General features: G+C 39.8%; 1 protein-coding gene across 2 annotated transcripts in view; it reads left to right on the top strand.

Moving 5' to 3' along the window:
• The window catches only part of LOC140847804 (neuroepithelial cell-transforming gene 1 protein-like), a 45,274-nt gene extending 23,839 nt beyond the window's left edge, over nucleotides 1–21,435 (top strand). Inside the window, exons 3-10 of one of the 2 annotated variants that reach the window (XM_073229159.1) lie at nucleotides 1,464–1,631; nucleotides 2,018–2,080; nucleotides 2,410–2,506; nucleotides 2,645–2,721; nucleotides 3,429–3,686; nucleotides 4,129–4,299; nucleotides 15,846–16,032; nucleotides 17,159–21,435. In XM_073229159.1, coding sequence (XP_073085260.1) covers nucleotides 1,464–1,631; nucleotides 2,018–2,080; nucleotides 2,410–2,506; nucleotides 2,645–2,721; nucleotides 3,429–3,686; nucleotides 4,129–4,299; nucleotides 15,846–16,032; nucleotides 17,159–17,541 — 1,404 coding nt within the window. In that variant the 3' untranslated portion in view covers nucleotides 17,542–21,435. The remainder of the gene's footprint in view (nucleotides 1–1,463; nucleotides 1,632–2,017; nucleotides 2,081–2,409; nucleotides 2,507–2,644; nucleotides 2,722–3,428; nucleotides 3,687–4,128; nucleotides 4,300–15,845; nucleotides 16,033–17,158) is intronic. The other variant, XM_073229160.1, reaches the window with a different exon arrangement.
• The last annotated feature ends 4,287 nt before the right edge of the window (nucleotides 21,436–25,722 follow it).

Raw genomic sequence — 25,722 nt, 5'->3', positions numbered from 1 at the left:
CTCTGTCCTTGTCCTTAATCTTTGCCATTTTAATTATTATGTGTCTTGGTCTTGCCCTTCTTGGGTCCCTTGTCATGGGAGTTCTGTGTGCTTCTGTGGTCTGAGAGGCCATTTCCTCCCCCAGTTTGGGGAAGTTTTCAGCAATTATTTCTTCAAAGACACTTTCTATCCCTTTTTCTCTCTTTTTCTGGTATTCCTATAATGCGAATATTGTTCTATTTCAATTGGTCACACAGTTTTCTTAATATTCTTTCATTCTTGGAGATCCTTTTATCTGTCTCTGCGTCAGCTTGTCTACGTTCCTGTTCTCTGATTTCTAGTCCATTAATGGTCTCTTGCATCTCGTCCATTCTGCTTTGAAGTGTTTCCAGAGATTGTTTTATTTCTGTATTCTCCGTCCTTAGTTCTTGCGTATTTCTCTGCAAGTCCATCAGCATGGTTATGACTTTTGTTTTGTTCTTTTTCAGGAAGATTGGTTAAATTTATCTCCCCAGATTCCTTCTCAGGAGAGGATGTGGAAGATGTCTCGGTTAGCCTGTTCTGGATCAAACCTTTTTTGCATTTCATGTTGATAGATGCAGTGGTATGCTATTGACTCGTCTGTCAGCTGGAGTTCCACTTGCTCCTGGCCTTTCTTTACTGCGACAACAGTGACCCCTAGCAGCTTGTGTTGGGCAGTTGCGTGTAGACTGGGTCTCTGTTTCTTGCCCCGCCGCTATGGAGGGAGCTCCCTTTCTGTGGGTGTGGCCAGCCTCAGGGCGCTGCTCTGCTATGGCAGGGCTCCTCCGGAGGGGGTATGGATGAGGGGCTGTTTATCGCCATGTGGGGTCTCAGAGCTGCTACCCAGGGGGTTAGGGTGCCTGCAGTTCCCTGGAATTCCCAGCTGCTGGGCTAAGTATCCCGGGACACTTCCGTCCAGCGGTGGGGTCCCTGTCCCTTTAAGACATTCAGAAAGCACTCGCTTTTCTTTGTCCCAGGGTTGCCGGCAGCAGGGACCTGCTCACAGGTCTTACTGTCCTGTTGCCCTAGTGTCCAGCACCCCATGCACTGTGTGTCTGCACTCTGGGTGCGGATGGCAAGGGCTGGGTGTTTAGCAGTCCTGGGCTCCCTCTTCCTCGCAGCTCCGACTCCTCTTCTCCCGCCAGGAGCTGGGGTGAGGGGCGCTTGGGTCCCACCGGGCCGGGGCATGTATCTTACCCCCTTCATGAGGCGCTGAGTTCTCATGGGTGTGGATGTGGTCTGGCTGTTGTCCTGTATCTTCTGGTCTCTGTTTGAGGGATAGCTGTATTTGTTTGATTTTCAAAAATATATGTTTTTTTGGGAGGAAATTCCCACTGTCCTACTCATGTCGCAATCTTGGGTCCACCTCTATCTTGTCTATTTTTTTTTAAGAAAAAAATGAATAATTACTGTGTCCTCCAAAGCTTTTCTCTTTTGTTCACCTCTTTTATTCTTCTGTTAAGCCATTTACTCGTCATGGTGACAGCAGATCCCCAGCTTCTGCCCAAAAGTCATCACGCAGGTCAACAGTCCCAACACCTGCCAAAAGGAGAAGTAGCGTCCTGTGGTCAGAGACGTTAGGCGTCAACATTAGAGAGTCTTTAGCTGCCAAAGAAATCAAACGTCAGGAGGTAAGCTGCCATTCAGTAGCGAGAGCATATATATTGGCTTATACTAGAAAAAAAAGTACCTGTTTTTTAAATAGGTGTTTTGCCAGAAGATTAGCAAACTAATGCCTGAGGCAAAATAAACTTGCAATTTTGTATTTGACAGTAATTCTTAATACATGCTAAGCAACACTTCGTGATTGGTGGGGGTCTCTTGATGGGGTAAATTCATAATACATAGGGCACTATATAAAACATTGAGACTCCATTCTGAATTTGAGTTTTCAGATTGAGACACTTTAAAAAGGACTCTTTGAAACATCAGTTAAATAATGATGAATATCAATTGTACATAATTTGCCTTTCTCAGAGGAATGGATGGTAACTTATGTTTGCTTCATTTTTTTTAGGCAATATATGAAATGTCCCGAGGTGAACAGGACTTAATTGAAGATCTCAAACTTGCAAGAAAGGTCAGTGTATAATTTTTTGTCATACACTCTGGTTTTTAGAAATTATATTTAACAAATTCTAACATAGTTTTCTTTTTAGAAGCAGCAAATATCTGCTAGTGAATACTATTTTTTACATGAGCTTTATTAGATACATCTTCAAATATGAATGTCAGTGAGAGAGTTTTTTAGGAGGATTAGCAAACATATACTTTAATTTCTTCTATTTTTTACAGTAGAATCCACAGTAGCTTTTGTACAGTTACTCAAACTTGCATTCAAGTACAGATCTCTCATAATGTCTTCTTTACTTGATATCTCTGTGTGACGCATTTCTCCCCCTCTGGTAGGCCTACCATGACCCCATGTTAAAGTTGTCTATCATGTCAGAAGAGGAACTCACACATATATTTGGTGATGTGGATGCTTACATACCTTTGCATGAAGGTGAGATATGCTACTTAATTTTCTTTAGAATCTTGAACAGCAGGAATAAAAGGAAGTTTAAATCTAAACTTCTAATTTAGTGCTGCATTATTTCTAAAATAAACCTCTTCTTGGTATTTCTGCTTTTTTATGCTTCAGATTTGTTGGCAAGAATAGGAGAAGCAACGAAGCCTGATGGGATAGTGGAGCAGATTGGTCACATTCTTGTGAACTGGGTATGTAGTATTTTACTCCAGATAGTTTTTCACAAGTACATGCCACACTTGTCATTGCAATAAATATCAGAACCACTTGATCCAGGAACTGGATTATAAAAACAGATAAACAACACATTAAAACTGAACAAATTTTTGTAGCTATGAGAACTTACAGTCTCTGTTTAAAAACCTACTTGATGAATGATACAGTTTTCTTTTAGAAATATGTTCCTCCTTGCACAGAGTTTTCACATTATATGCCATTAATTTTCTGTTTCATTCTTTCAGTTAATATTTGAGTGCCTGCCAGTTGCTTGGCACTATTGTGGGAGGGATCACTGGGAATTGAGAGATAAAAGGCAGTCTCTCCATGACTAATCTAGTGAGGGATAGACAAGTAAAGAAACAGTCTGAAGGTTGGTGATGAAAGTGATACAGGAAGGCTATGGTGTCCTGGGACTAGAGAAGACTAGCATCTAACTAGTTGGGGAAAGTAAAAGTCATGAGTGTTTGGTTGAATTTAGCTACAGTAGGGAAATTAGAAAAGGGTGTTTGGTATTGGTCTAGAATACTCTACTCCCCCTAATATCAGCTGCAGGACAATGCTCACAGCTTGTCAGCTTTCCAGAACAGCTGTGAGCTTTATGTTTCATGTTCACAAGCTTACTAATGGACTGACCATAGCAGGAACTTACCGTACTTTGTTTTCTCGTGTCACTCTTCAGTTGCCAGGCTTGAATGCCTACGAAGGCTACTGTAGTAACCAGCTGGCAGCCAAAGCTCTTCTTGACCAAAAGAAACAGGATCCAGGAGTCCAGGATTTTCTCCAGCGATGTCTTGAGTCTCCCTTCAGCCGAAAACTAGATCTGTGGAGCTTCCTTGATAAACCCCGAAGTCGCCTAGTCAAATACCCTTTACTGTTAAAAGAAATTCTTAGACATACTCCAGAGGACCACCCTGATGTTCAGCTTTTGCAGGAAGCTGTAAGTAGTACAACTAATGATTCTTGTGTTTTCCAAATTTATACATTAGCTTGTCTTAGAAAGTTATGCAATGCTACTCCCAATTATGCATAGTGACTCAGCATCGGGAGGTGTTTGGTGGATGTTTTAAGCACCCCATATGCTCGTGCACCACACACTGAGTAATAAAGAGGCAGGACACAATCTGTATTTATATTCTAATCAAAAGACTGGATTCTGGTCTTACCACTTCCACTAGCTAACTGTAGAACTTTGGGCAAATTACCTATTTAGGCTGAAACTGTTTCTTCATCTGTAAAATGAAGGGACTGACTGAATTAACTAATTTCAAGAGTCCCTTCAAGCTTTAAAATTCTATCATTTTGATGTGGTGTTTTAGCCCTGTAGGGACACTGACTACATTACTCTGAAAAGACTCCATCAGTTTTTTGATAATTTTTAGATATTGATAATACAAGGAGTTCTCTCCGAAATCAACTTGAAGAAAGGAGAGTCAGAATGTCAGTATTACATCGACAGACTGGAGTATCTGAATGAAAGGCAGAAGGATCCTCGAATTGAAGCAAGCAAAGTATTGCTTTGCCACGGGGAGCTGAAGAATAAAAATGGACGTGTAAGTGTATCTTAGAACTAACAGGAAATGAGCCATTGCTTCCCTTTCCCACCCAGTTTGTTTCCAAATAGATTATGAAGCAGGTTGTAAAATGGACTCATCAAATAGTGAAAGGTTACTGGTTTTTGTTTTTTGTTACCAGCTTTCATAACGCACACATTTGGTTTCTGTCTTTACAGAATAACTTAAACATCTCTGGAGAATCAATAATATTTTATTTTTTAGTTTTGGAGCATAAATCAATTAGGCTCGCAGTTTTTCTGAATAAATTATTAGCTCCATGTTTCATATAAAAATAATCTGTTAGTGCGGAGCCAAGATGGCGGCGTGAGTAGAGCAGTGGAAATCTCCTCCCAAAAACACATAGAGCTATGAAAATATAACAAAGAAAAATCTTCCTAAAATAGAGACCACAGGACACAGGACAACATCCAGACTACATCCACACCTGCAAGAACCCAGCGCCTTGTGAAGGGGGTAAGATACAAGCCCCAGCCCGGCGGGACCCGAGCGCCCCTCCCCCCGGCTCCCGGCGGGTGGAGAGAAACCGGAGCGGTTTTTTTTTTTTTTGGCGAGCGCTTTTTGGAAGCCTTAGAGGGACGGGCCCCCGTTGCTGGGGAGGCAGGGTGGCGGGACCGGTGAGGAGGTGCCTGGGAACGGCGCCGGGGGACAAAGAATATCCTGCGTTTCTCCCTGCGAGACCTGGGGGCGGGTGCCTGAGACCGGTGCCTGAGGACGGAGGAGGTCGCGCGTTTTTCCCCTTTTTTTTTTTTTCTCTTTTTGGCGAGCGCTTTTTGGAAGCCTTGAAAGGACGGGGACCCCAGTGCTAGGGAGGCACGGTGGTGGGACTGGTGAGCGGGTGGCTGGGACCGGCGCCTGAGGACAAAGAATATCCCCCGTTTTTCCCTGCGGGACCGGTGGGCGGGTGCCTGAGACCGGCACTTGAGAACAGAGGAAATCGCGCGTTTTTCCCCTTTTTTTTTTCTCTTTTCTGTGAGTGCTTTTTGGAAGCCTAAAAGGGACAGGGACCCCGGTGCTAGGGAGGCAGGGCGGCGGGACCGGTGAGCGGGTGCCTGGGACCGGCACCTGAGGACAAAGAATATCCCGCATTTTTCCCTGTGGGACCGGTGGGTGGGTGCCTGAGACCAGCACCTGAGGACGGAAGAAATCGCGCGTTTTTCCCCTTTTTTTTCTCTCTTTTTGCCGAGTGCTTTTTGGAAGCCTTGAAGGGACAGGGACCCCGGTGCTAGGGAGGCAGGGCGGCGGGACTGGTGAGCGGGTGCGTGGGACCAGTGCCTGAGGACAAAGAATATTGAGCGTTCCTTCCCTGCGGGACCGGTGGGTGGGTGCTTTTTGGAAGCCTTGAAAGGACAGGGACCCTGGTGCTAGGGAGACAGGGCAGCAGGACCAGTGAGCGGGTGCCTGGGACCGGCACCTGAGGACAAAAAAAAAAAAAAAAAAAAAATCGCTTGTTTTTCCCCTTTTTTTCCTTTTTTTTTTTTCTCTTTCTTTCTGTTCCCTCTCTCATTGTTGCTGCTGTTGTTTTGGTTTGGAGAGTGCTTTTTGGAAATCTTAAAGGGGCAGGACAGGTCACTTAGACCAGAAGCAGGGAATCTGGGGATCTCTGGGCACTCTAACCCCCTGGGCAGCAGGGAGCAGAGGCCCCTTACGGAGATAAATAGTCTCCTGGCTGCTCCCCCTCCAACGGGGCTCCACCATTTTGGAGGAACAGCCCCAGCCAGGCCAAGCCCACAGCAACAGCGGAGATAAACCCCAAAGCAACTGGGCAGGAAGCAGAAGCCCTGTCTGCGCGCAGCTGCCCAGCACAAGCCACTATAGGTCGCTATTCTCCCAGGAAAAGGCTACAAACCAACAAGAAGGGAAGCTCTTCCAGCGGTCACTTGTACCAGCTCTGCAAACTATCTCTATCACCATGAAAAGGCAAAACTACAGGCAGACAAAGATCACAGAGACAACACCTGAGAAGGAGACAGACCTAACTAGTCTTCCTGAAAAAGAATTCAAAATAAAAATCATGAACATGCTGACAGAGATGCAGAGAAAAATGCAAGAGCAATGGGATGAGATGCAGAGAAAAATGCAAGAGCAGTGGGATGAGATGCAGAGAAAAATGCAAGAGCAGTGGGATGAAGTCCGGAAGGAGATCACAGATGTCAGGAAAGAGATCACAGAAGTGAAACAATCCCTGGAAGGATTTATAAGCAGAATGGATAAGATGCAAGAGGCCATTGAAGGAATAGAAGCCAGAGAACAGGAACGTATAGAAGCTGACATAGAGAGAGATAAAAGGATCTCCAGGAATGAAACAACACTAAGAGAAATATGTGACCAATACAAAAGGAAAAACATTCGTATTATAGGGATACCAGAAGAGGAAGAAAGAGGAAAAGGGATAGAAAGTGTCTTTGAAGAAATAATTGCTGAAAACTTCCCCAAACTGGGGGAGGAAATAATCGAACAGACCATGGAATTATACAGAACCCCCAACAGAAAGGATCCAAGGAGGACAACACCAAGACACATAATAATTAAAATGGCAAAGATCAAGGACAAGGAAAGAGTTTTAAAGGCAGCTAGAGAGAAAAAGGTCACCTATAAAGGAAAACCAATCAGGCTAACATCAGACTTCTCAACAGAAACCCTACAGGCCAGAAGAGAATGGCATGATATACTTAATGCAATGAAACAGAAGGGCCTTGAACCAAGGATACTGTATCCAGCACGACTATCATTGAAATATGATGGTGGGATCAAACAATTCCCAGACAAGCAAAAGCTGAGGGAATTTGCTTCCCACAAACCACCTCTACAGGGCATCCTACAGGGACTGCTCTAGATGGGAGCACCCCTAAAAAGAGCACAGAACAAAACACACAACATATGAAGAATGGAGGAGGAGGAATAAGAAGGGAGAGAAGAAAAGAATCTCCAGACGGTGTATATAACAGCTCAATAAGCGAGCTAAGTTAGGCAGTAAGATACTAAAGAAGCTAACCTTGAACCTTTGGTAACCACGAATCTAAAGCCTGCAATGGCAATAAGTACATATCTTTCAATAGTCACCCTAAATGTAAATGGACTTAATGCACCAATCAAAAGACATAGAGTAATAGAATGGATAAAAAAGCAAGACCCATCTATATGCTGCTTACAAGAAACTCACCTTAAACCCAAAGATAAGCATAGACTAAAAGTCAAGGGATGGAAAAACATATTTCAGGCAAACAACAGTGAGAAGAAAGCAGGGGTTGCAGTACTAATATCAGACAAAATAGACTTCAAAACAAAGAAAGTAACAAGAGATAAAGAAGGCCACTACATAATGATAAAGGGCTTAGTCCAACAAGAGGATATAACCATTCTAAATATATATGCACCCAATACAGGAGCACCAGCATATGTGAAGCAAATACTAACAGAACTAAAGAGGGAAATAGACTGCAATGCATTCATTGTAGGAGACTTCAACACACCACTCACCCCAAAGGATAGATCCACCGGGCAGAAAATAAGTAAAGACACACAGGCACTGAACAACACACTAGAACAGATGGACCTAATAGACATCTATAGAACTTTACATCCAAAAGCAACAGGATATACATTCTTCTCAAGTGCACATGGAACATTCTCCAGAATAGACCACATACTAGCACACAAAAAGAGCCTCAGTAAATTCCACAATATTGAAATTCTACCAACCAATTTTTCAGACCACAAAGGTATGAAAGTAGAAATAAATTCTACAAAGAAAACAAAAAGGCTCACAAACACATGGAGGCTTAACAACATGCTACTAAATAATCAATGGATCAATGAACAAATCAAAATAGAGATCAAGGAATATATAGAAACAAATGACAACAACAACACTAAGCCCCAACTTCTGTGGGATGCAGCGAAAGCAGTCTTAAGAGGAAAGTATATAGCAATCCAGGCACACTTGAAGAAGGAAGAACAATCCCAAATGAATAGTCTAACATCACAATTATTAAAACTGGAAAAAGAAGAACAAATGAGGCCTAAAGTCAGCAGAAGGAGGGACATAATAAAGATCAGAGAAGAAATAAACAAAATTGAGAAGAATAAAACAATAGCAAAAATCAACGAAACCAAGAGCTGGTTCTTTGAGAAAATAAACAAAATAGATAAGCCTCTAGCCCAACTTATTAAGAGAAAAAGAGAGTCAACACAAATCAACATAATCAGAAATGAGAATGGAAAAATCACGACAGACTCCACAGAAATACAAAGAATTATTAAAGACTACTATGAAAACCTATATGCCAACAAGCTGGAAAACCTAGAAGAAATGGACAACTTCCTAGAAAAATACAACCTTCCAAGACTGACCAAGGAAGAAACACAAAAGTTAAACAAACCAATTACAAGCAAAGAAATTGAAACAGTAATCAAAAAACTACCCAAGAACAAAACCCCGGGGCCGGACGGATTTACCTCAGAATTTTATCAGACACACAGAGAAGACATAATACCCATTCTCCTTAAAGTGTTCCACAAAATAGAAGAAGAGGGAATACTCCCAAACTCATTCTATGAAGCCAACATCACCCTAATACCAAAACCAGGCAAAGACCCCACCAAAAAAGAAAATTACAGACCAATATCCCTGATGAATGTAGATGCAAAAATACTCAATAAAATATTAGCAAACAGAATTCAACAGTATATCAAAAGGATCATACACCATGACCAAGTGGGGTTCATCCCAGGGATGCAAGGATGGTACAACATTCGAAAATCCATCAACATCATCCACCACATCAACAAAAAGAAAGACAAAAACCACATGATCATCTCCATAGATGCTGAAAAAGCATTTGACAAAATTCAACATCCATTCATGATAAAAACTCTCAGCAAAATGGGAATAGAGGGCAAGTACCTCAACATAATAAAGGCCATATATGATAAACCCACAGCCAGCATTATACTGAACAGCGAGAAGCTGAAAGCATTTCCACTGAGATCGGGAACCAGACAGGGATGCCCACTCTCCCCACTGTTATTTAACATAGTACTGGAGGTCCTAGCCACGGCAATCAGACAAAACAAAGAAATACAAGGAATCCAGATTGGTAAAGAAGAAGTTAAACTGTCACTATTTGCAGATGATATGATACTGTACATAAAAAACCCTAAAGACTCCACTCCAAAACTACTAGAACTGATATCGGAATACAGCAAAGTTGCAGGATACAAAATCAACACACAGAAATCTGTAGCTTTCCTATACACTAACAACGAATCAATAGAAAGAGAAATCAGGAAAACAATTCCATTCACCATTGCATCAAAAAGAATAAAATACCTAGGAATAAACCTAACCAAGGAAGTGAAAGACTTATACTCTGAAAACTACAAGTCACTCTTAAGAGAAATTAAAGGGGACACTAATAAATTGAAACTCATCCCATGCTCATGGCTAGGAAGAATTAATATCGTCAAAATGGCCATCCTGCCGAAAGCAATATACAAATTTGATGCAATCCCTCTCAAATTACCAGCAACATTCTTCAATGAATTGGAACAAATAATTCAAAAATTCATATGGAAACACCAAAGACCCCGAATAGCCAAAGCAATCCTGAAAAAGAAGAATAAAGTAGGGGGGATCTCACTCCCCAACTTCAAGCTCTACTACAAAGCCATAGTAATCAAGACAATTTGGTACTGGCACAAGAACAGAGCCACAGACCAGTGGAACAGATTAGAGACCCCAGAAATTAACCCAAACATATATGGTCAATTAATATTTGATAAAGGAGCCGTGGACATACAATGGCAAAATGACAGTCTCTTCAACAGATGGTGCTGGCAAAACTGGACAGCTACATGTAGGAGAATGAAACTGGACCATTGTCTAACCCCATATACAAAGGTAAACTCAAAATGGATCAAAGACCTGAATGTAAGTCACGAAACCATTAAACTCTTGGAAAAAAACATAGGCAAAAACCTCTTAGACATAAACATGAGTGATCTCTTCTTGAACATATCTCCCCGGGCAAGGAAAACAACAGCAAAAATGAGCAAGTGGGACTACATTAAGCTGAAAAGCTTCTGTACAGCAAAAGACACCATCAATAGAACAAAAAGGAACCCTACAGTATGGGAGAATATATTTGAAAATGACAGATCTGATAAAGGCTTGACGTCCAGAATATATAAAGAGCTCACACGCCTCAACAAACAAAAAACAAATAACCCAATTAAAAAATGGGCAGAGGAACTGAACAGACAGTTCTCCAAAAAAGAAATACAGATGGCCAAGAGACACATGAAAAGATGCTCCACATCGCTAATTATCAGAGAAATGCAAATTAAAACTACAATGAGGTATCACCTCACACCAGTAAGGATAGCTGCCATCCAAAAGACAAACAACAACAAATGTTGGCGAGGCTGTGGAGAAAGGGGAACCCTCCTACACTGCTGGTGGGAATGTAAATTAGTTCAACCATTGTGGAAAGCAGTATGGAGGTGCATCAAAATGCTCAAAACAGACCTACCATTTGACCCAGGAATTCCACTCCTAGGAATTTACCCTAAGAACGCAGCAATCAAGTTTGAGAAAGACAGATGCACTCCTATGTTTATCGCAGCACTATTTACAATAGCCAAGAATTGGAAGCAACCTAAATGTCCATCTGTAGATGAATGGATAAAGAAGATGTGGTACATATACACAATGGAATACTACTCAGCCATAAGAAGTGGAAAAATCCAACCATTTGCAGCAACATGGATGGAGCTGGAGAGTATTATGCTCAGTGAAATAAGCCAAGCGGAGAAAGAGAAATACCAAATGATTTCACTCATCTGAGGAGTATAGGAACAAAGGAAAAACTGAAGGAACAAAACAGCAGCAGAATTACAGAACCCAAAAATGGACTAACAGGTACCAAAGGGAAAGGAACTGGGGAGGATGGGTGGGCAGGGAGGGATAAGGGGGGGGAAGAAGAAGGGGGGTATTAAGATTAGCATGCACGGGGGGGAGGGAGAAAGGGGAGGGTGGGCTGCACAACACAGAGAGGACAAGTAGTGACTCTACCACATTTTGCTAAGCTGATGGACAGTAACCGTAATGTGGTTGTTAGGGGGGACCTGATATAGGGGAGAGCATAGTAAACATAGTATTCTTCAGGTAAGTGTAGATTAAAAATTTAAAAAAAAAAAAGAAAGAAAGAAAGAAAAGGGGGATTACTCCTTAACAGGATAAAACTATTGGTAAATCAAAGATCAACGCATGCTTTAAATATCCTTAATGTTGATCACTTAAAGGGTGTCAGATGATCAGCTATGGAGGTACTCTTTTCTGATAATATTCCTTTCTCTTAATTAAAAAAAAAAAAAAAAAAAGCAGTTACTGTGTGTTGACCTCCAATGAGTTCTGCACAGTGGTATAGAGGGCATGTCAAAGTGTGGGCAAAGGGTCTGTTTGTTTCTAGGCAGAAGATCAAGGCCTAGCTTGGATACCCAGAAAATGAACTAAGATACGATATGAGGAGGAGCTTCCGGCATCAGCACTCTCTGGAGGACTCGTGCCGGGGGATGATCATCAAAAAGCCTCCACAGGGATCCGGACGATGCTGCGGTTGTGGCTGCATCCAGCCCACCGTCTCCTGGACTTGCCATAAGAAGGAGGAGGGAGATGTCTAGGCTGGCATGTGCATACAGTGAGACAACGAATTTGACTGGATCTGTACTGTTGGAACTCAACCAGGGGTTGGGAGGGGTGCAAGTTGTAGCACCCCAAAATCTCATGACTATAGACTATCTATGGTTAAAAGAACATATGGGATGTGAACAGATCCCAGAAATGGGCTGCTTTAATTTGTCTGATGGTTCAAGTACAGTTCGAAAATATCCATCATATCATAGATAAATTTTCACAAATGCCTAGGGTGCCTAAATGGTTTTCTTGGCTTCACTGGAGATGGCTGGTAATTATAGATTTGCTTTGTTTATGTCACCGTATTCCTATTATGTTAATATGTGTGTGCAAATTAGTTAGTAGTTTAAAACCTGTACATACTTAAGGTACTATACAAGAAGATATGTCAAAGAAATAATCAATCCTCCCAAGTTTCCTTCATATGCTACATCTATAGCTTTTCTTCTTCCTTCCTAATTACAAACCTTAAATAGAATTCGTGCCTCATATCGAATTTACCGAGTATCATAATTCCTCCAGGTGGTAAAGATACCTCGAGACAAGTGCTGGGCATAGAAGCCACAGGGCATAAATCTGCAAAGAAGTAAAAAGCTAACCTTTGCAAACAATATGGCTTCTCTCTCACTTACCAACTTTACATTTCCCTGTATGGCCCCGGAAGATGACTGGTTAGCCAGAGACGGGTAAGATTCCTCAAGGGAGGAACAACCTAAGACAGGCACAGTCGCAGGGGGGCCATCAGGTGAGAATTTGGGGATCAACAGAGGTGAGGCTCAGAACCTCACCCCCCCTGCTTTGAGAGAAATCTTCTGCATCCATGGATGTCTTGCTGCCCTTGTCTAGCCTGGATTAATACTTAGTCCATAGGCACACACCTGATCATCTGATCATCTACATTTGCCTTCTTACAGCACTAAACTATGTTTTCTACCTTTATCTTGCATCTACCTACCACTTCAGCATTTTGTTAAAAATAAAAATAATAATAATAATAGGAGAAATGTGGGATCAACATATAAATCAAGTACAAAAATCAAATGAATATTCATATTTGACCTGATGGTTTATAGGTCATATTGCATGATCAAAACTGAAAGTTTCTGTGATGAATGCCCTTGTACTGTTCACCATGTAAGAATTTATTCACTCTGTAAGAATTCGTTCACCATGTAAGAACTTGTTCGTTATGCTTCAGAAGATTGGAGACTGACGAGAATTAGGCTTGAGATGGATTAATGATTGTACATTGAGCATTGACCCCCCTATACTGAATTTTATTGTTGTTAACAACCATTTGATCAATAAATATGAGAGATGCCCTCTCAAAAAAATAAAAAAATAAAAAAATAAAAAAAAAAATGCGGTGCTTCCCACAGCAATTAGAGTAAAACAAACCTCCTTTCTGTGACCTTATTCCTTGGAATCTGGCTCCCGTCTGTTCTGTCTTTATTTCCTACTCCTCCTCTATGCGTCTCCCTCCAGCCTCACTGCTCTGTATTCTGCCTCTCCCTGCTCATCACAACCTCAGGGCCTTTGGCCCTGCCACTCTCCCCATCTAGAATGTTCCTTCATCAGATATGTGTATAGTGGAGTCTCTCAGGTTTCAGCCCAAATGCCACTTCTTCAAAGTCTTTCTTTACCTCCTCACCCCAAGACAGAGCCCAGCTCCCCAGCCTGCCCCTCCAAGTTGCCCTCCACTGAATCACTTGGTTGTTTGTTTCACAGAATTTACCACCACCTGCCCAGAAAAGAAACCATCTTCCAGAAACCTAGATTTTGGTTACTCTTGTTTTTATATTTCTTTATGTCACAACCTCACAGAATGTTTGTCTGTAGGGGGAGGGAGTTTTTTTGTTTTGTTTTTAATTGTGATAAAACATTCCTAACATAAATTAAAACACTCTAATCATTTACAAGTGTATGATTCTGTGGCATTAATAACATTCACAATGTTGTCCAACCATCACCATCATACATGTTAAGAATTGTTCTTTTTTCATCTTTCAAAAAACTCTGTACCCCTTAAACTCAATAACTCATGTGCCCCCATCCAGCCCCCAGTAACCTCTCTTCTATTTGTCCTACAAATTTGACATCTCTAAGGTTACCTCATCTAAGTGTAATCATACTATATTTGTCCTTTTATGTTTGGCTTGTTTCACTCAGCATGTTTTCAAGGTTCATGCATGTTGTAGCGCGTATTTGAATTTCCTTCCTTTTTATGTCCAAATAATATTTATTGTATGTATATACATTTGGTTTATTCATTCATCTCTCAGTGGAGGTTTGGGCTGTTTTCTTCTTTTGGCCTTAGTGAATAATGTTGCTATTGTGCTAATTTCTAGAACGTCTTTATTGTCTTTCTCTCCTCCCTTGAATGGAAGCTCCAGAAGGGCAGAGGCTGTTTAAATAGAACAGCACCTGGCCTCTGGCAGGAAGAGTGCAAGACGAGTGGAACGTTGTCAGCAAAGTGTAACATTGTAACTCAGTACTCACACTTGAAGAATATAAATCACTGACTCCCTTCTTTCATGGGTGGGCAGCATTCTCAGCTGGGTGACTGCAGGAGGGTTCTGTCCAAGCTCTGGCCTCCTTGCCTCTGTTCTTGCTCTTGTTCAACCCATGCCTCCTGCTTCCACAAGAAGGGTGTCTTTAAAACACAAATCCAATCACAACCGTCTTGTTGAGTGACTCCCCGTTGTTCTTGCAAGTCCAGACTCCATTCCAGGCAGGGCTTCTGAGGACCTGGGGAACAGGCTGGGCTTACCTATCTGGCTCCAGCTCTACCCCAGCTCTGTGCTCCAGCCGGTGGACCTTCAATGCCTTGACTGTGCTGTGGTGTCTCAAGGACTTTTGTAGATGCTGGTCCTTTTGCTAGATGTCTGCTGCCCCCTCCTGCATCAGCTGCAGTTTATCCTTTTGATTTGTTTGGACATCACTTGTGGGAGAAGCATTTCCTGTCACTCCAAGTCTGGGTTAATTGCTCCTACTGTGTTTGGTGAAATTGCCTGTGTTTTTTTTGTTTGTTTTTTGTTTTTGTCTTTGACCTCAGATTGTAAACTCCATGAGGGCAGGAACTATGTCTGTTTACCATTGAATCTCAGTGCCTAGCTTGGTGCTGTCACTTAGTAAGAGCTCAATAAATATTTAATGAACAAAAAAAAAAAAAAAAAAAAAATAATCTGTTAGAAGATTTTTCTGAAGAGTTGATAGTGATGGAAGTAGTTTTAGCATTACTAACCAGACTTCTGCAGCAGACTAACTGGAAGCAAACTTACTTTTAGAATTTTAATTGAAAAAGACCTGCCAGACCTGAGTATAAGCATGAGTGGTATTTTTATTTTCATTATTTGCTTTTCAGAAGCATGATTAATAAGTTGAGGTTCTTTTTGGAAGAAGATGAAATCTGACGTTTCTGATTTATATTGTGAGTCCCTGCTGTTCTTTAAAGAGTGAAATTTGTGTGGGACAAAGTAGAACCATTAACATTTTTAGCCGCTTGCATTCTTTAAATCCTTACTTTGTTAGAAAACTTTGGTATACAATCCTGGTCTTTCCAGGCATGTTCCTACTGATAGGTCTTTGTGGGGTGCAGTGATTACTCTGCTGCTACCTCATCTAATGTTATATGCCAATTAAAATTTTGTATAGTCTGAGATTAGACAGGCTATCCAAGCAGAATATGCATAGCCTTAGAATCCTCTTTCTGAGGTCATCCAGAAGGGGAATCTCAAATAAATGTGATGAAATCAATCATGTCTAAATTCCAGTCACTTAAAATCACAGGGTTCCACACATTGGAAGTATTTGTTTCTCATTTCTGCAGAAATTTTACATTTTCCTCTTTCAAGACATCTTGGTTTTGACTTGGCCTGTTACACAAAATGAGTGTCACTCTTACCAAGTTTACAGACGACCAATCCCCATCCAAGAGCTGGTCTTGGAAGACCTGCAGGATGGAGACGTGAGAGTGGGAGGGTCCTTTCGAGGGGCTTTCAGGAGCTCACATAAAGGTAAAAATACAAATTGTAAAATTGTTTCAATTAACAAACTCAGAAACTATGTGAATTTAGTTTTGATCTTTAAAAATTCTGTCTTAGATTAATATATAAGATACATTGAAATATTCACACAATTCAACCCCCCCCCCCAAATCTGATTTAAGAAATGAGAACCTGAATGGAAATTTTCTGAACATGTACAGATAGCCAACAAACACATGAAAAGATGTTCAGCATCATTGATCATCAGGAATGTGCAACTCAGAACTGCAATAAGATATCACTTTACATGAGTCAGAATAGCTAGTATTAAAAAACAAGTAACAAGTATGGGCAAGATTGTGGTGCACTGCTGGTGAGAGTGTAAATTGGTGCAGCCTCTGTGGAAACAGTGTGGAGGCTTCTCAGACAGTTACAGAGAGGAATACCATATTACCCAGTAACTCCACCTCTGGATATTTACCTGAAGAAAACAAAAGCACTAATTCAAAAAGATATGTGTACACCTATGTTAACTGTAGCACTATGTACAATTAGCCAACATATGTGTCCATCAATAGATGAATGAATGAGGAAGATGTGGATACATGTGCAATAACTCAGCCATAGAAAAATAATTAAATCTTGCCATTTGTGACAGCATGGATGGATCCAGAGGATATTGTACTAAGTGAAAAAAGAGAAAAACAAATACCATATGATTTCACTTCCATCATACAGCGTCTGAAAAACAGACAAAACAGAAATAGGCTCATTCAGACAAAGAATAGGTGGTTGCCATGGTGGGTTGGGTTATTAGACAAAATAAATGAAGGGGATAAAGAGGTGCAAACTTCAAGTTACAAATTAGTCACAAACTGAAGGTACAGCATAGTGAAAATAAAAAAGAATTCTGTCTCTACACAAAAAATTACAAATGAAAGATTCCATTGTCCTATAGCTGCTGCTGTCATCAAGTTGTGCTCTGGCACCAGAGGTGCATCTAATAATGTCCCAAGGCTTTATTTAATGCATCCACCTAACAAGTGTACATGTATAGAAATTCCAGCACCCACACCAAGATTGTATGACCATTTTATCTCCACAAACTGTTTTTAAGTGTGATTTCCTTTCTTTTTTCCAATTTTTCTTTTCCTAGCTAAAAATATCTTTAGAGTTGGCTTTCAAGACCCCTCTCCAGGCCAGTCTCTCACTCTGCAAGCCAATGATGTGTTCCACAAGCAGCAGTGGATCAACTGTATTCGAGCCGCCATAGCCCCTTTCCAGCAGGCCACCAGTCCAGGCGAGCTGCAGGGTTTGCCCGAGCTCCATGAGGAGTGCGACCAGAACAACCCCTCCTCTGGGAATGTCGAAACCCAGAGAAGGGCATCTACAGCATCCAGTGTGACTCAGGTCGAAGTTGATGGGGACGCTTCAGCGTGTCTCCCCTGTGTGCACCACAGACGACATGAAGAGTGTCAGAGCGCACTGAGCACAGCCTGGCTTCCCAAAGCCAAGGGACAAATCTCCATTGGGTGTTGAATGGAAAGAGACTTCAGTATAAAGGAAGTTCTGTGTATTACTGGTGCAGAGCCTGTTTATTTATAAATGTATACAGTTTGGTTTTTCTTGAAATGTGAGCATGGGAGCGTTGCAAGGTTACTTAACACTAGTATTCACATTTTCTGTTTTTGGTTCTTTCTGGTTTTTTTTTTAATGGCAGCTAAAGATATATATACAGATTACTGTTAAAACTGCAGCCTTCTTTTTTAAGATATATTCTCATAATTTGGAACATGCAAGCCTGGTATTTTTAATCAAATGAAATATTTATGGAATTGGTTTCTTCTTCACTCTAAATTCATTAGGACTTCCCAATACCTACCTGTTGTGATATTTACAATATCTACCAAACCTTAAAATTTTGCAAATACTGGGATTTTACCAGTGTTTCTTTGATAAACTGCGTGTGCAGAATTTGAAATTTTAACATTGTCTCCTAAAATCTACACACAATACAGGTGTGTAATACATTAGAATTTATACCGAAACATAAGTTCCTTTTGAAACAAAGTATAAAACTTTATACAGATACTCCATTTTATGAACTGGAATACTTTATATTAGTTTTTTTTCTCTACACCTTCCTCATTTTCATTCACTTAACCTGCCAATTATTTAATTTTTTTTTCTTATAATGTAGTTTTTGGTATTTGCTTTATTTATTTATTTTTTACTTTGACACCTTTACAGTTTGGTAGCCTTTATTTTTCCACCTTGATAAAAATGTGTACATATGTGCATATATAGACGTATATATATATGTTTTTAAAATCATACTAGCTTTATCAGTGGAAACCAAGCCATACTGTTTTTTAGCCAATTAAGCAAACTGCGATTTTTCCAGTGTAGCATTGCAAGGTGGTGAACACACATGAACTGACTCAGTGTATTCTGGACTTCTGAAAGAATACCACCTTAAGGGTTTTGTTGAGAGCTTTAGTGTTTTCTGAAAAGCAAGAGGGCAGGCAGTTGGCTGCTAATACATAAAAAAGAGGGAAAAAGAGAGTAGTTTGGTCTTAAGGTAAAAATATCTGGTTGTGCTAGAACATGCAAGAAGGTAGTAAAAGCTAAACTTGAGGGTGTAGAGTAAGTTATCGAAGGCTTGGGGAAAGTGAATTTTATTTGTTGGTTTATAATACCTGCAAATAATGAGTTTGAAAAGAAGCAGGTGTGTTGAAAATCTGACCATATTATATCAATTTTTGTGGATTTATTCATGAGGTAAAAAGTAATGAATCTTTTACTCTAAATTATTTCTTTTCAAATGAGATCATAGTCTTTAAGTGGAGGACTAAATGCTCGGTGTCACAGCAGATGTATAATGTTGATCATTCAAGGAAATGTTGACTATTCTGTGAATTGTATTTGGCTGGCACAAGTGAAAATGGAGAAAGATTGTAAATAGATCAATCCAAATGACTTATTATTTAATTATTTATGTGTTTGTTTGTTTGTTCATTTGTTTATATTTTTGTTATCATTAATGTACAGTTACATGAAGAACACTATGTTTACCAGGCTACCGCTTTCAGCATATCTCCCCCACGTACCCCACTACAGTCACTGTCCATCAGCGTAGCAAGTTGCTATATAAACACCACCTGTCTTCTCTGTGTTGAACAGCCCTCCCTGTACCCCCCACAACACTATACATGCTAATCGTAATGCCCCCTTTCTTTTTCCCCACCCTTATCGCTCCCTTCTCACTCATCATCCGCAGTCCCTTTCCCTTTGGTAACTGTTAGTTCATTCTTGGGTTCTGTGTTTCTGCTGCTGTTTTGTTCCTTCAGTTTTTGCTTTGTTCTTATACTCCACATATGAGTGAAATCATTTGATACTTGTCTTTCTCTCCCTGGCTTATTTCACTGAGCATAATACCCTCTAGCTCCATCCATGTTGTTGCAAATGGTAGGATTTGTTTTCTTCTTATGGCTGAATAATATTCCATTGTGTATATGTACCACCTCTTCTTTATCCATTCGTCTACTGGTGGACACTTAGGTTGCTTCCATTCCTTGGCTATTGTAAATAGTATTGTGATAAACATAGGGGTGCATATGTCTTTTTGAAACTGGGAAACTGCATTCTTAGGGTAAATTCCTAGGAGTGGAATTCCTGGGTCAAATGGTATTTCCATTTTTAATGCAAAATGGTTGAACTAGTTTACATTCCTACCAGCAGTGTAGGATGTTTCCCCGTTTCTCCGTATTCTCGCCAGCATTTGTTGTTCCTATTCTTTGCTATGTTGGCCATCCTAACTGGTTGAGGTGATATCTCATTGTGGTTTTAATTTGCATTTCCCTGATAATTAGCAGTGTGGAGCGTATTTTCACATGGCTGTTAGCCATCTGAATTTCTTCTGTGGAGAATTGTGTGTTCATATCCTCAGCCCATTTTTTAATAGGGTTATTTGTTTTTTGGATGTTGAGGTGTATGAGTCCTTCATATATTTTGGATGTTAGCCCCTTGTCATATATGTCATTTATACATATATTCTTCCATACTGTAGTATGCCATCTTGTTCTGCTGTTAGTGTCCTTTGCTGTACAGAAGCTTTTTAGCGTGATGTAGTCCCATTTTTTTCTTTTTTTCTTTTGTTTCCCTTGCCCAAGGAGATGCGTTCAGATAAAAGTTGCTCTCTAAGAGTTTTATCATTTCATGACTTACATTCAGGTCTTTAATTCATTTTGAGTTAACTTTTGTGTATGAGGTTAAACAATAATCTAGTTTTATTCTCTTGCATATAGCTGTCCAGTTTTGCCAACACCGGCTGTTGAAGAGCTTGTCGTTTCCCCATTGTATATCCATGGCTCCTTTATCATATATTAATTGACCATATATGCTTGGGTTTATATCTAGGCTCTCTAGTCTGTTCCATTGGTTTATAGGTCTGTTCTTGTGCCAGTACCAAAGTGTCTTGATTACTGTGGCTCTGTAGTAGAACTTGAAGTTAGGGAGCGTAATTCCCCCTGCTTTATTCTTCCTTCTCAGGATTGCTTTGGCTACTCAGGATCTTTTGTGGTTCCATATGAATTTTAGAATTATTTGCTCTAGTTTGTTGAAGAATGCTGTTAGTATTTTGATAGCAAGTGCATTGAATCTGTAGATTGCTTTAGGCAGGATGGCCATTTTGACAATATTAATTCTTCCTATCCATGAGCACGGGATGTGTTTCCATTTATTGGTATCTTCTTTAATTTCTCTCATGAGTATCTTGTAGTTTTCAGGGTATAGGTCTTTAACTTCCTTGATTAGGTTTATTCCTACGTATTTTATTCTTTTTGATACAATTTTGAATGGTATTGTCTTCCTGATTTCTCTTTCTGCTAGTTCATCATTATAGGAATGCAAGAGATTTCTGTGTATTCATTTTGTATCCCACAACTTTGCTGAATTTGGATATTAGATCTAGTAGTTTTGGAGTAGATTCTTTAGGGTTTTTTATGTACAATATCATGTCATCTGCAAACAGGGAAAGTTTAACTTCTTCCTTGCCTGTCTGGATGCCTTTTATTTCTTTGTGTTGCCTGATTGCTGTGGTTAGGACCTCCAGTACTATGTTGAGTAAAAGTGGGGAGAGTGGAGGAAGGTTTTTTACTAAGTGAAATAATTTTGTATTAATTTGAGTTGTGCTAAGTTGTATGTTTTATTGACTATGTCTAATTCATATTGGCATGTAGTTTCTTTTTTTATAATATCTTATGTTTGTGGGATGTGTAGTGATCCTATAGGATACGTCTTTTTCATTCCTGACATTATTTGTACCTTTTTAAAAAGGAGTTAACCATTGTATTAGTCTTAAACCCATTCTCTTCCTTGACAGTTCCTCTATTATATATGTTTTCTTTTCATTAAAATATGTTATCTATATTATTTCCTTTCTTGTTTCTGTGGGCTGAATTTTGTCTAACTTCTTGAAGTTGACACTCAGTGCATCGATTTTTCAGTCTCTTTTTCTATTGTATGCCTTTAGGGTTACACATTTCATGTAAGTGTGGTTTGAATATATAGTTTTTTGGTCATTGGGTTAATATTGTTTCTATAATTTCCTTTGTGATTTCTTCTTTGGCCCACAGGTACTTAGAAATTTACTTACTAATTTTTGAAGATATTCTAGTTAATCAGCTTAATTCCATTGGAACTGAAGAACATATTCCGTTATGATTTTGATTTTTTTGAAATATACTGAGACTTGCTTTATGACTGTGAATATGGCAATTTTGGAAAATGTTCTGTGTGTTTTTGAAGATCATATATATTCTGTAGTCATTAGGTGTAATGTTCTATATGCATATCCATCAAAAAAGGTTTATTCAGTGTTTAGATTGTTAGTATCCTTATTGATTTTTTTGACTGCTTGTTTTAACTATGAGAGAAATGTTTTAAAATCTTTCACTACAATCTATCAAACTGGATTTGAACATTTCTCTTTGTATTTTTTGCTGTGTATGTTTTGAAGCTATATTACAAGATAGAAGCAAATGTAGAATTGTATCTTCTGGGTGTATGGGCATTTTTATTATTACGCAATATTCTTTAACTGTAATGTTTCTTGTTCTAAAGTCATATTTATCTCATAGCAGTATAACTACCATAGCTTTCTTTTGATTTGTGTTTTCATGGTATATCTTGTTTTGTAGTCTTGCTTTTGATCTTTCTGTATTATACCTCAATGCATTTATTTAAGTAGTGTAGTTTTTAGAAAATCCATCCCTGAAATATTTATCTTTTAATTGACATTTAGTTAATTTACATTGGAGATAATAACTGATGTATTTGGGCCTAAAACTGCTATCTTATCATTTGCTTTTTATTTGTTCTTTCTATTCTATATTCTTTTTAAAATCTCTTTTGTCTTTGGATTATTCTCTGTATCCCAGATTAAGCTTTATTTCTCTTGTATTGGTTATCCTAGAGATTATAGTATGCATCCTTGTCTTATTAAAGTCTAATGTAAATTAATACATTTTCCTCATCCTAAATAATTTGGAAGTCTTAGACCAGTGCTACTCAAAGTGTGGTTTTTGGTTCAGTCTGTGGTCTGTGATGGTTAATTTTATCTGTCAACCTTGTTAGGCCATAGTACCTAGATATTTTGTCCAACACTAGTCTAGATATCACTATAAAGGTATTTTTAAAATGATATTAAGAGCAGACTTCTGTAGGCTACTTATTTAAACTCAGTAGACCTTGATTAGAGCAGGTTATGTTCCACAAAGTGGGTGGCCTTCATCCAATCAGTTGAAGGCCTTGAGGAAGAGGGGTTTCTGCCTCCAGACTGCTTTCAGACTCCTGATGTAGCACGAACTCTTCCGTGGGTCTCGAGCCAGCTGCCCAGCCTGTTGTGCGGATTTTCGACCTGCCAGCTTCCACAATCGCGTGAGCTGATCCCTTAAAGTAAATCTCTCTCTCTTTATGTCCATCCTGTTGATTCTGTTTCTCTGGAGAATCCTGACTAATACAAGGCCCTACACCAGAACCTGGGGAGTTCACAAGGATTTCCTTCCTTGGCAGGTCCCAAATTCTCATTTTTGTCCCCTTGCCTTATAAGTTTGTTGAAAGTTTTGCTCCATTTCTGTGGCTCTCAGAAGGGAGATCTCCCTAGGGAAAAGGTGGTTGACAATGGTAGGCCCATTTCTCTGAGTTCCCTTCTTTTCTTGGTCTGTAATTATTCACTGCCCTGTTTGTTCTCTGTTGCCCTCAGACAGATTCAGAACTATTTTCTCAGCTTTTCTAATTGTTTCAGTGGGAGAGTTGGTCTGGTTTATGTAGTCCACTGTTACCAGAAGTGATTCCCCTGGCGTAAGTGGCTGTCTGTCCTTCTTGTTCAAAATGTACACAGGAAGTCTGAGACTTCTTTTGGATCAAGTCTTCTGTTTGCTTTTATTTCATTAGAGGAGCTTTTGAAATATCCAAGGTAAGAAAACAGAAAGTGGTTGGATAAACAAATCTAGAACTCAGGAAGAGAGATCTCTGTGGAGAAAAATTTTGATATCAGCAGCATGTAGATAACATTAAAAATGATGAAATGAATGAAGTCACCTAGGAGAGAGTCTAGATGGGGAAATGAATAGGAATTGGGAATTAACTTTTAGGAACTCCAACATCTAGAAGTTAGAGAATGAGCTATAGGTGAAACTGGGAAAAGGTCAGCGGGATGGGAGAGAAGCCATGAGAGTGTAATGGCATAGGAGCAGAGAGCAAAGGGGATGTAAAGAAGCAGAGAATGACTAAACATGATTTATCTGATGCAAAGTCTGACAAGACAAAGCCTAAAAAAAATCTCTGATTTTTGAGCATCACAAATATACTAGAGACACTTCACAGATGACCATCTTGTGAAGGAGTTTATTTATTTATTTATTTATTATAGCCTGAGGAAGAGCGACTCAGGGCTGTAGGAGGCCTTCCCGGCAGCCATCGCCTCTGTGACTTTTCATGTCTAATATGATAATAAGCTCGGTGCTATCTCAGCCTGAAAGACTTATTTGAAACCTGTGCTCCTTCCTTTTGGAAAATAACTTGGGCAATACCTGTCAAGAGCAAAGAAGGATCATGATGTCCCTACTTCTCCCTAATACTTACCAGCTCTTCAGGGAGGGAACATGTAGTTCCTGTTCTAAACCTGGGCACGGCCGCACCCCCCGAGGCATGCTTTCATCGCTCACCCCCACAGAACGCCCTCCCATACTGCGTATCTCACCAGAACTCAGAGGCAGAGGAAATGCTGATTTCTCATCCTAGGGATGTGTGCTTCTTCACAGCAAGCGTTTTACTTTGAGTTCTCAATGTAGCTTTCTGTAGTCTTTGGTTCAGAGGAAATTTCAGACTTTAGGAGAACCTGTTACTTTTACTTGCCAATTTTTCCGAAAATACTGGTGTCAGGGATTGGAAAAAGTGGCAGTAATACACAGCATATACTTAACTACAATCTCCTTATTTTCCTAGAAAATATTAAAGCTTGGGTGCTTCCCCGTAGAAATGCTTGGCAATGTGTTTGTGTATCTGGTGAATTTGACCACTAGACACACTGATGGTACCTACACTGTAATGAAAAGGCCATTGCCTAGCAAGAAAACAGGGACCCCAGTGCCCACTACCCTTGGCGGATGAGTGTGAGGTGAAATACCCCCACTCTGAGCTATTGACTTGGAACCAGGTACAAAATGAATTTAGTTATTTTTTTAGTTTATCTGATTCACACCTGGTGAGGTAAGCAGAGTCAGCATGAAATGATGGCGAACTGGTTTACTCAAGAGAGGCTGCTTCAGGGAAAGGCTGTTTGGACACAGTTTAAGACCCTTTAAATGTGATCTTTAACCAGTGAAATCCTGGCTAAACTGTCTAACCCTACTTACTTGCTAGATCTTGGTGGTTATTAAAAAGAGGATGTATTCATGTATGGTAATATCTCTGTGGGTAAAATTAAATAATTTGTTGAGTGATTGGTAAAATGACACAACCTGAAATGTTTTAGTTCTACGTAATTGAGTCACTTCATCTTTCTGATTTTGATCCCTAAATGTAGTGTGGGAATAACAGAATCCTTGTCCTACCTACATCACAAGGTTATGAAGATCAAACAGGACAATGTATGGAAGGCTCTAGCTAAAGATAGGACTTTATTTACTGTAATGTAATCTTCTTTGCCAAAGTCATGTCTGTAGCTTTATCTCCTGTCAGTCACTGAGTATTGGAAAGGCTCTCTGTAGTCTCACAACACTGGCCCAGTTTAATCACTATCCGGCACTCATAACCACCCAGGACCACCACAAACCCTTGAGACTTAAAACAGACTTGTTTAAGCACTAAGGAAAATAGCCAAGAGCTTAAGCTGTAAAGGCCATAGATACTGTCCTGTGGTTGGTCATTTTAATAGCAGAAGGAAACGTGTGTATTCATTGGCTGATGACGGTTGTAATAGGCAACTGTGCCAGCACCAAAGCCATGAAGCATAAGGAGAGAGAGAGAGCCGGGAAAAGCTGGTTATTAAGATTCATGAAAGAAACAAAACCAACAGGATATATATGTACATTCATGTGTAAATTAATTTGTGTATATATATATGTGTGTGTGTGTGTGTGTGTGTGTGTGTATGTATACAGATTATATGTATCTCTATATATGTATATATAGAGAGAGACACACAGATACATATAT

Source organism: Manis javanica, chromosome 2 (genome assembly GCF_040802235.1).
Source record: "Manis javanica isolate MJ-LG chromosome 2, MJ_LKY, whole genome shotgun sequence".
NCBI lineage: Eukaryota > Metazoa > Chordata > Mammalia > Pholidota > Manidae > Manis > Manis javanica.
Note: the sequence above shows the minus strand (reverse complement) of the source record. Positions and strands in the feature narration are given on the sequence as shown.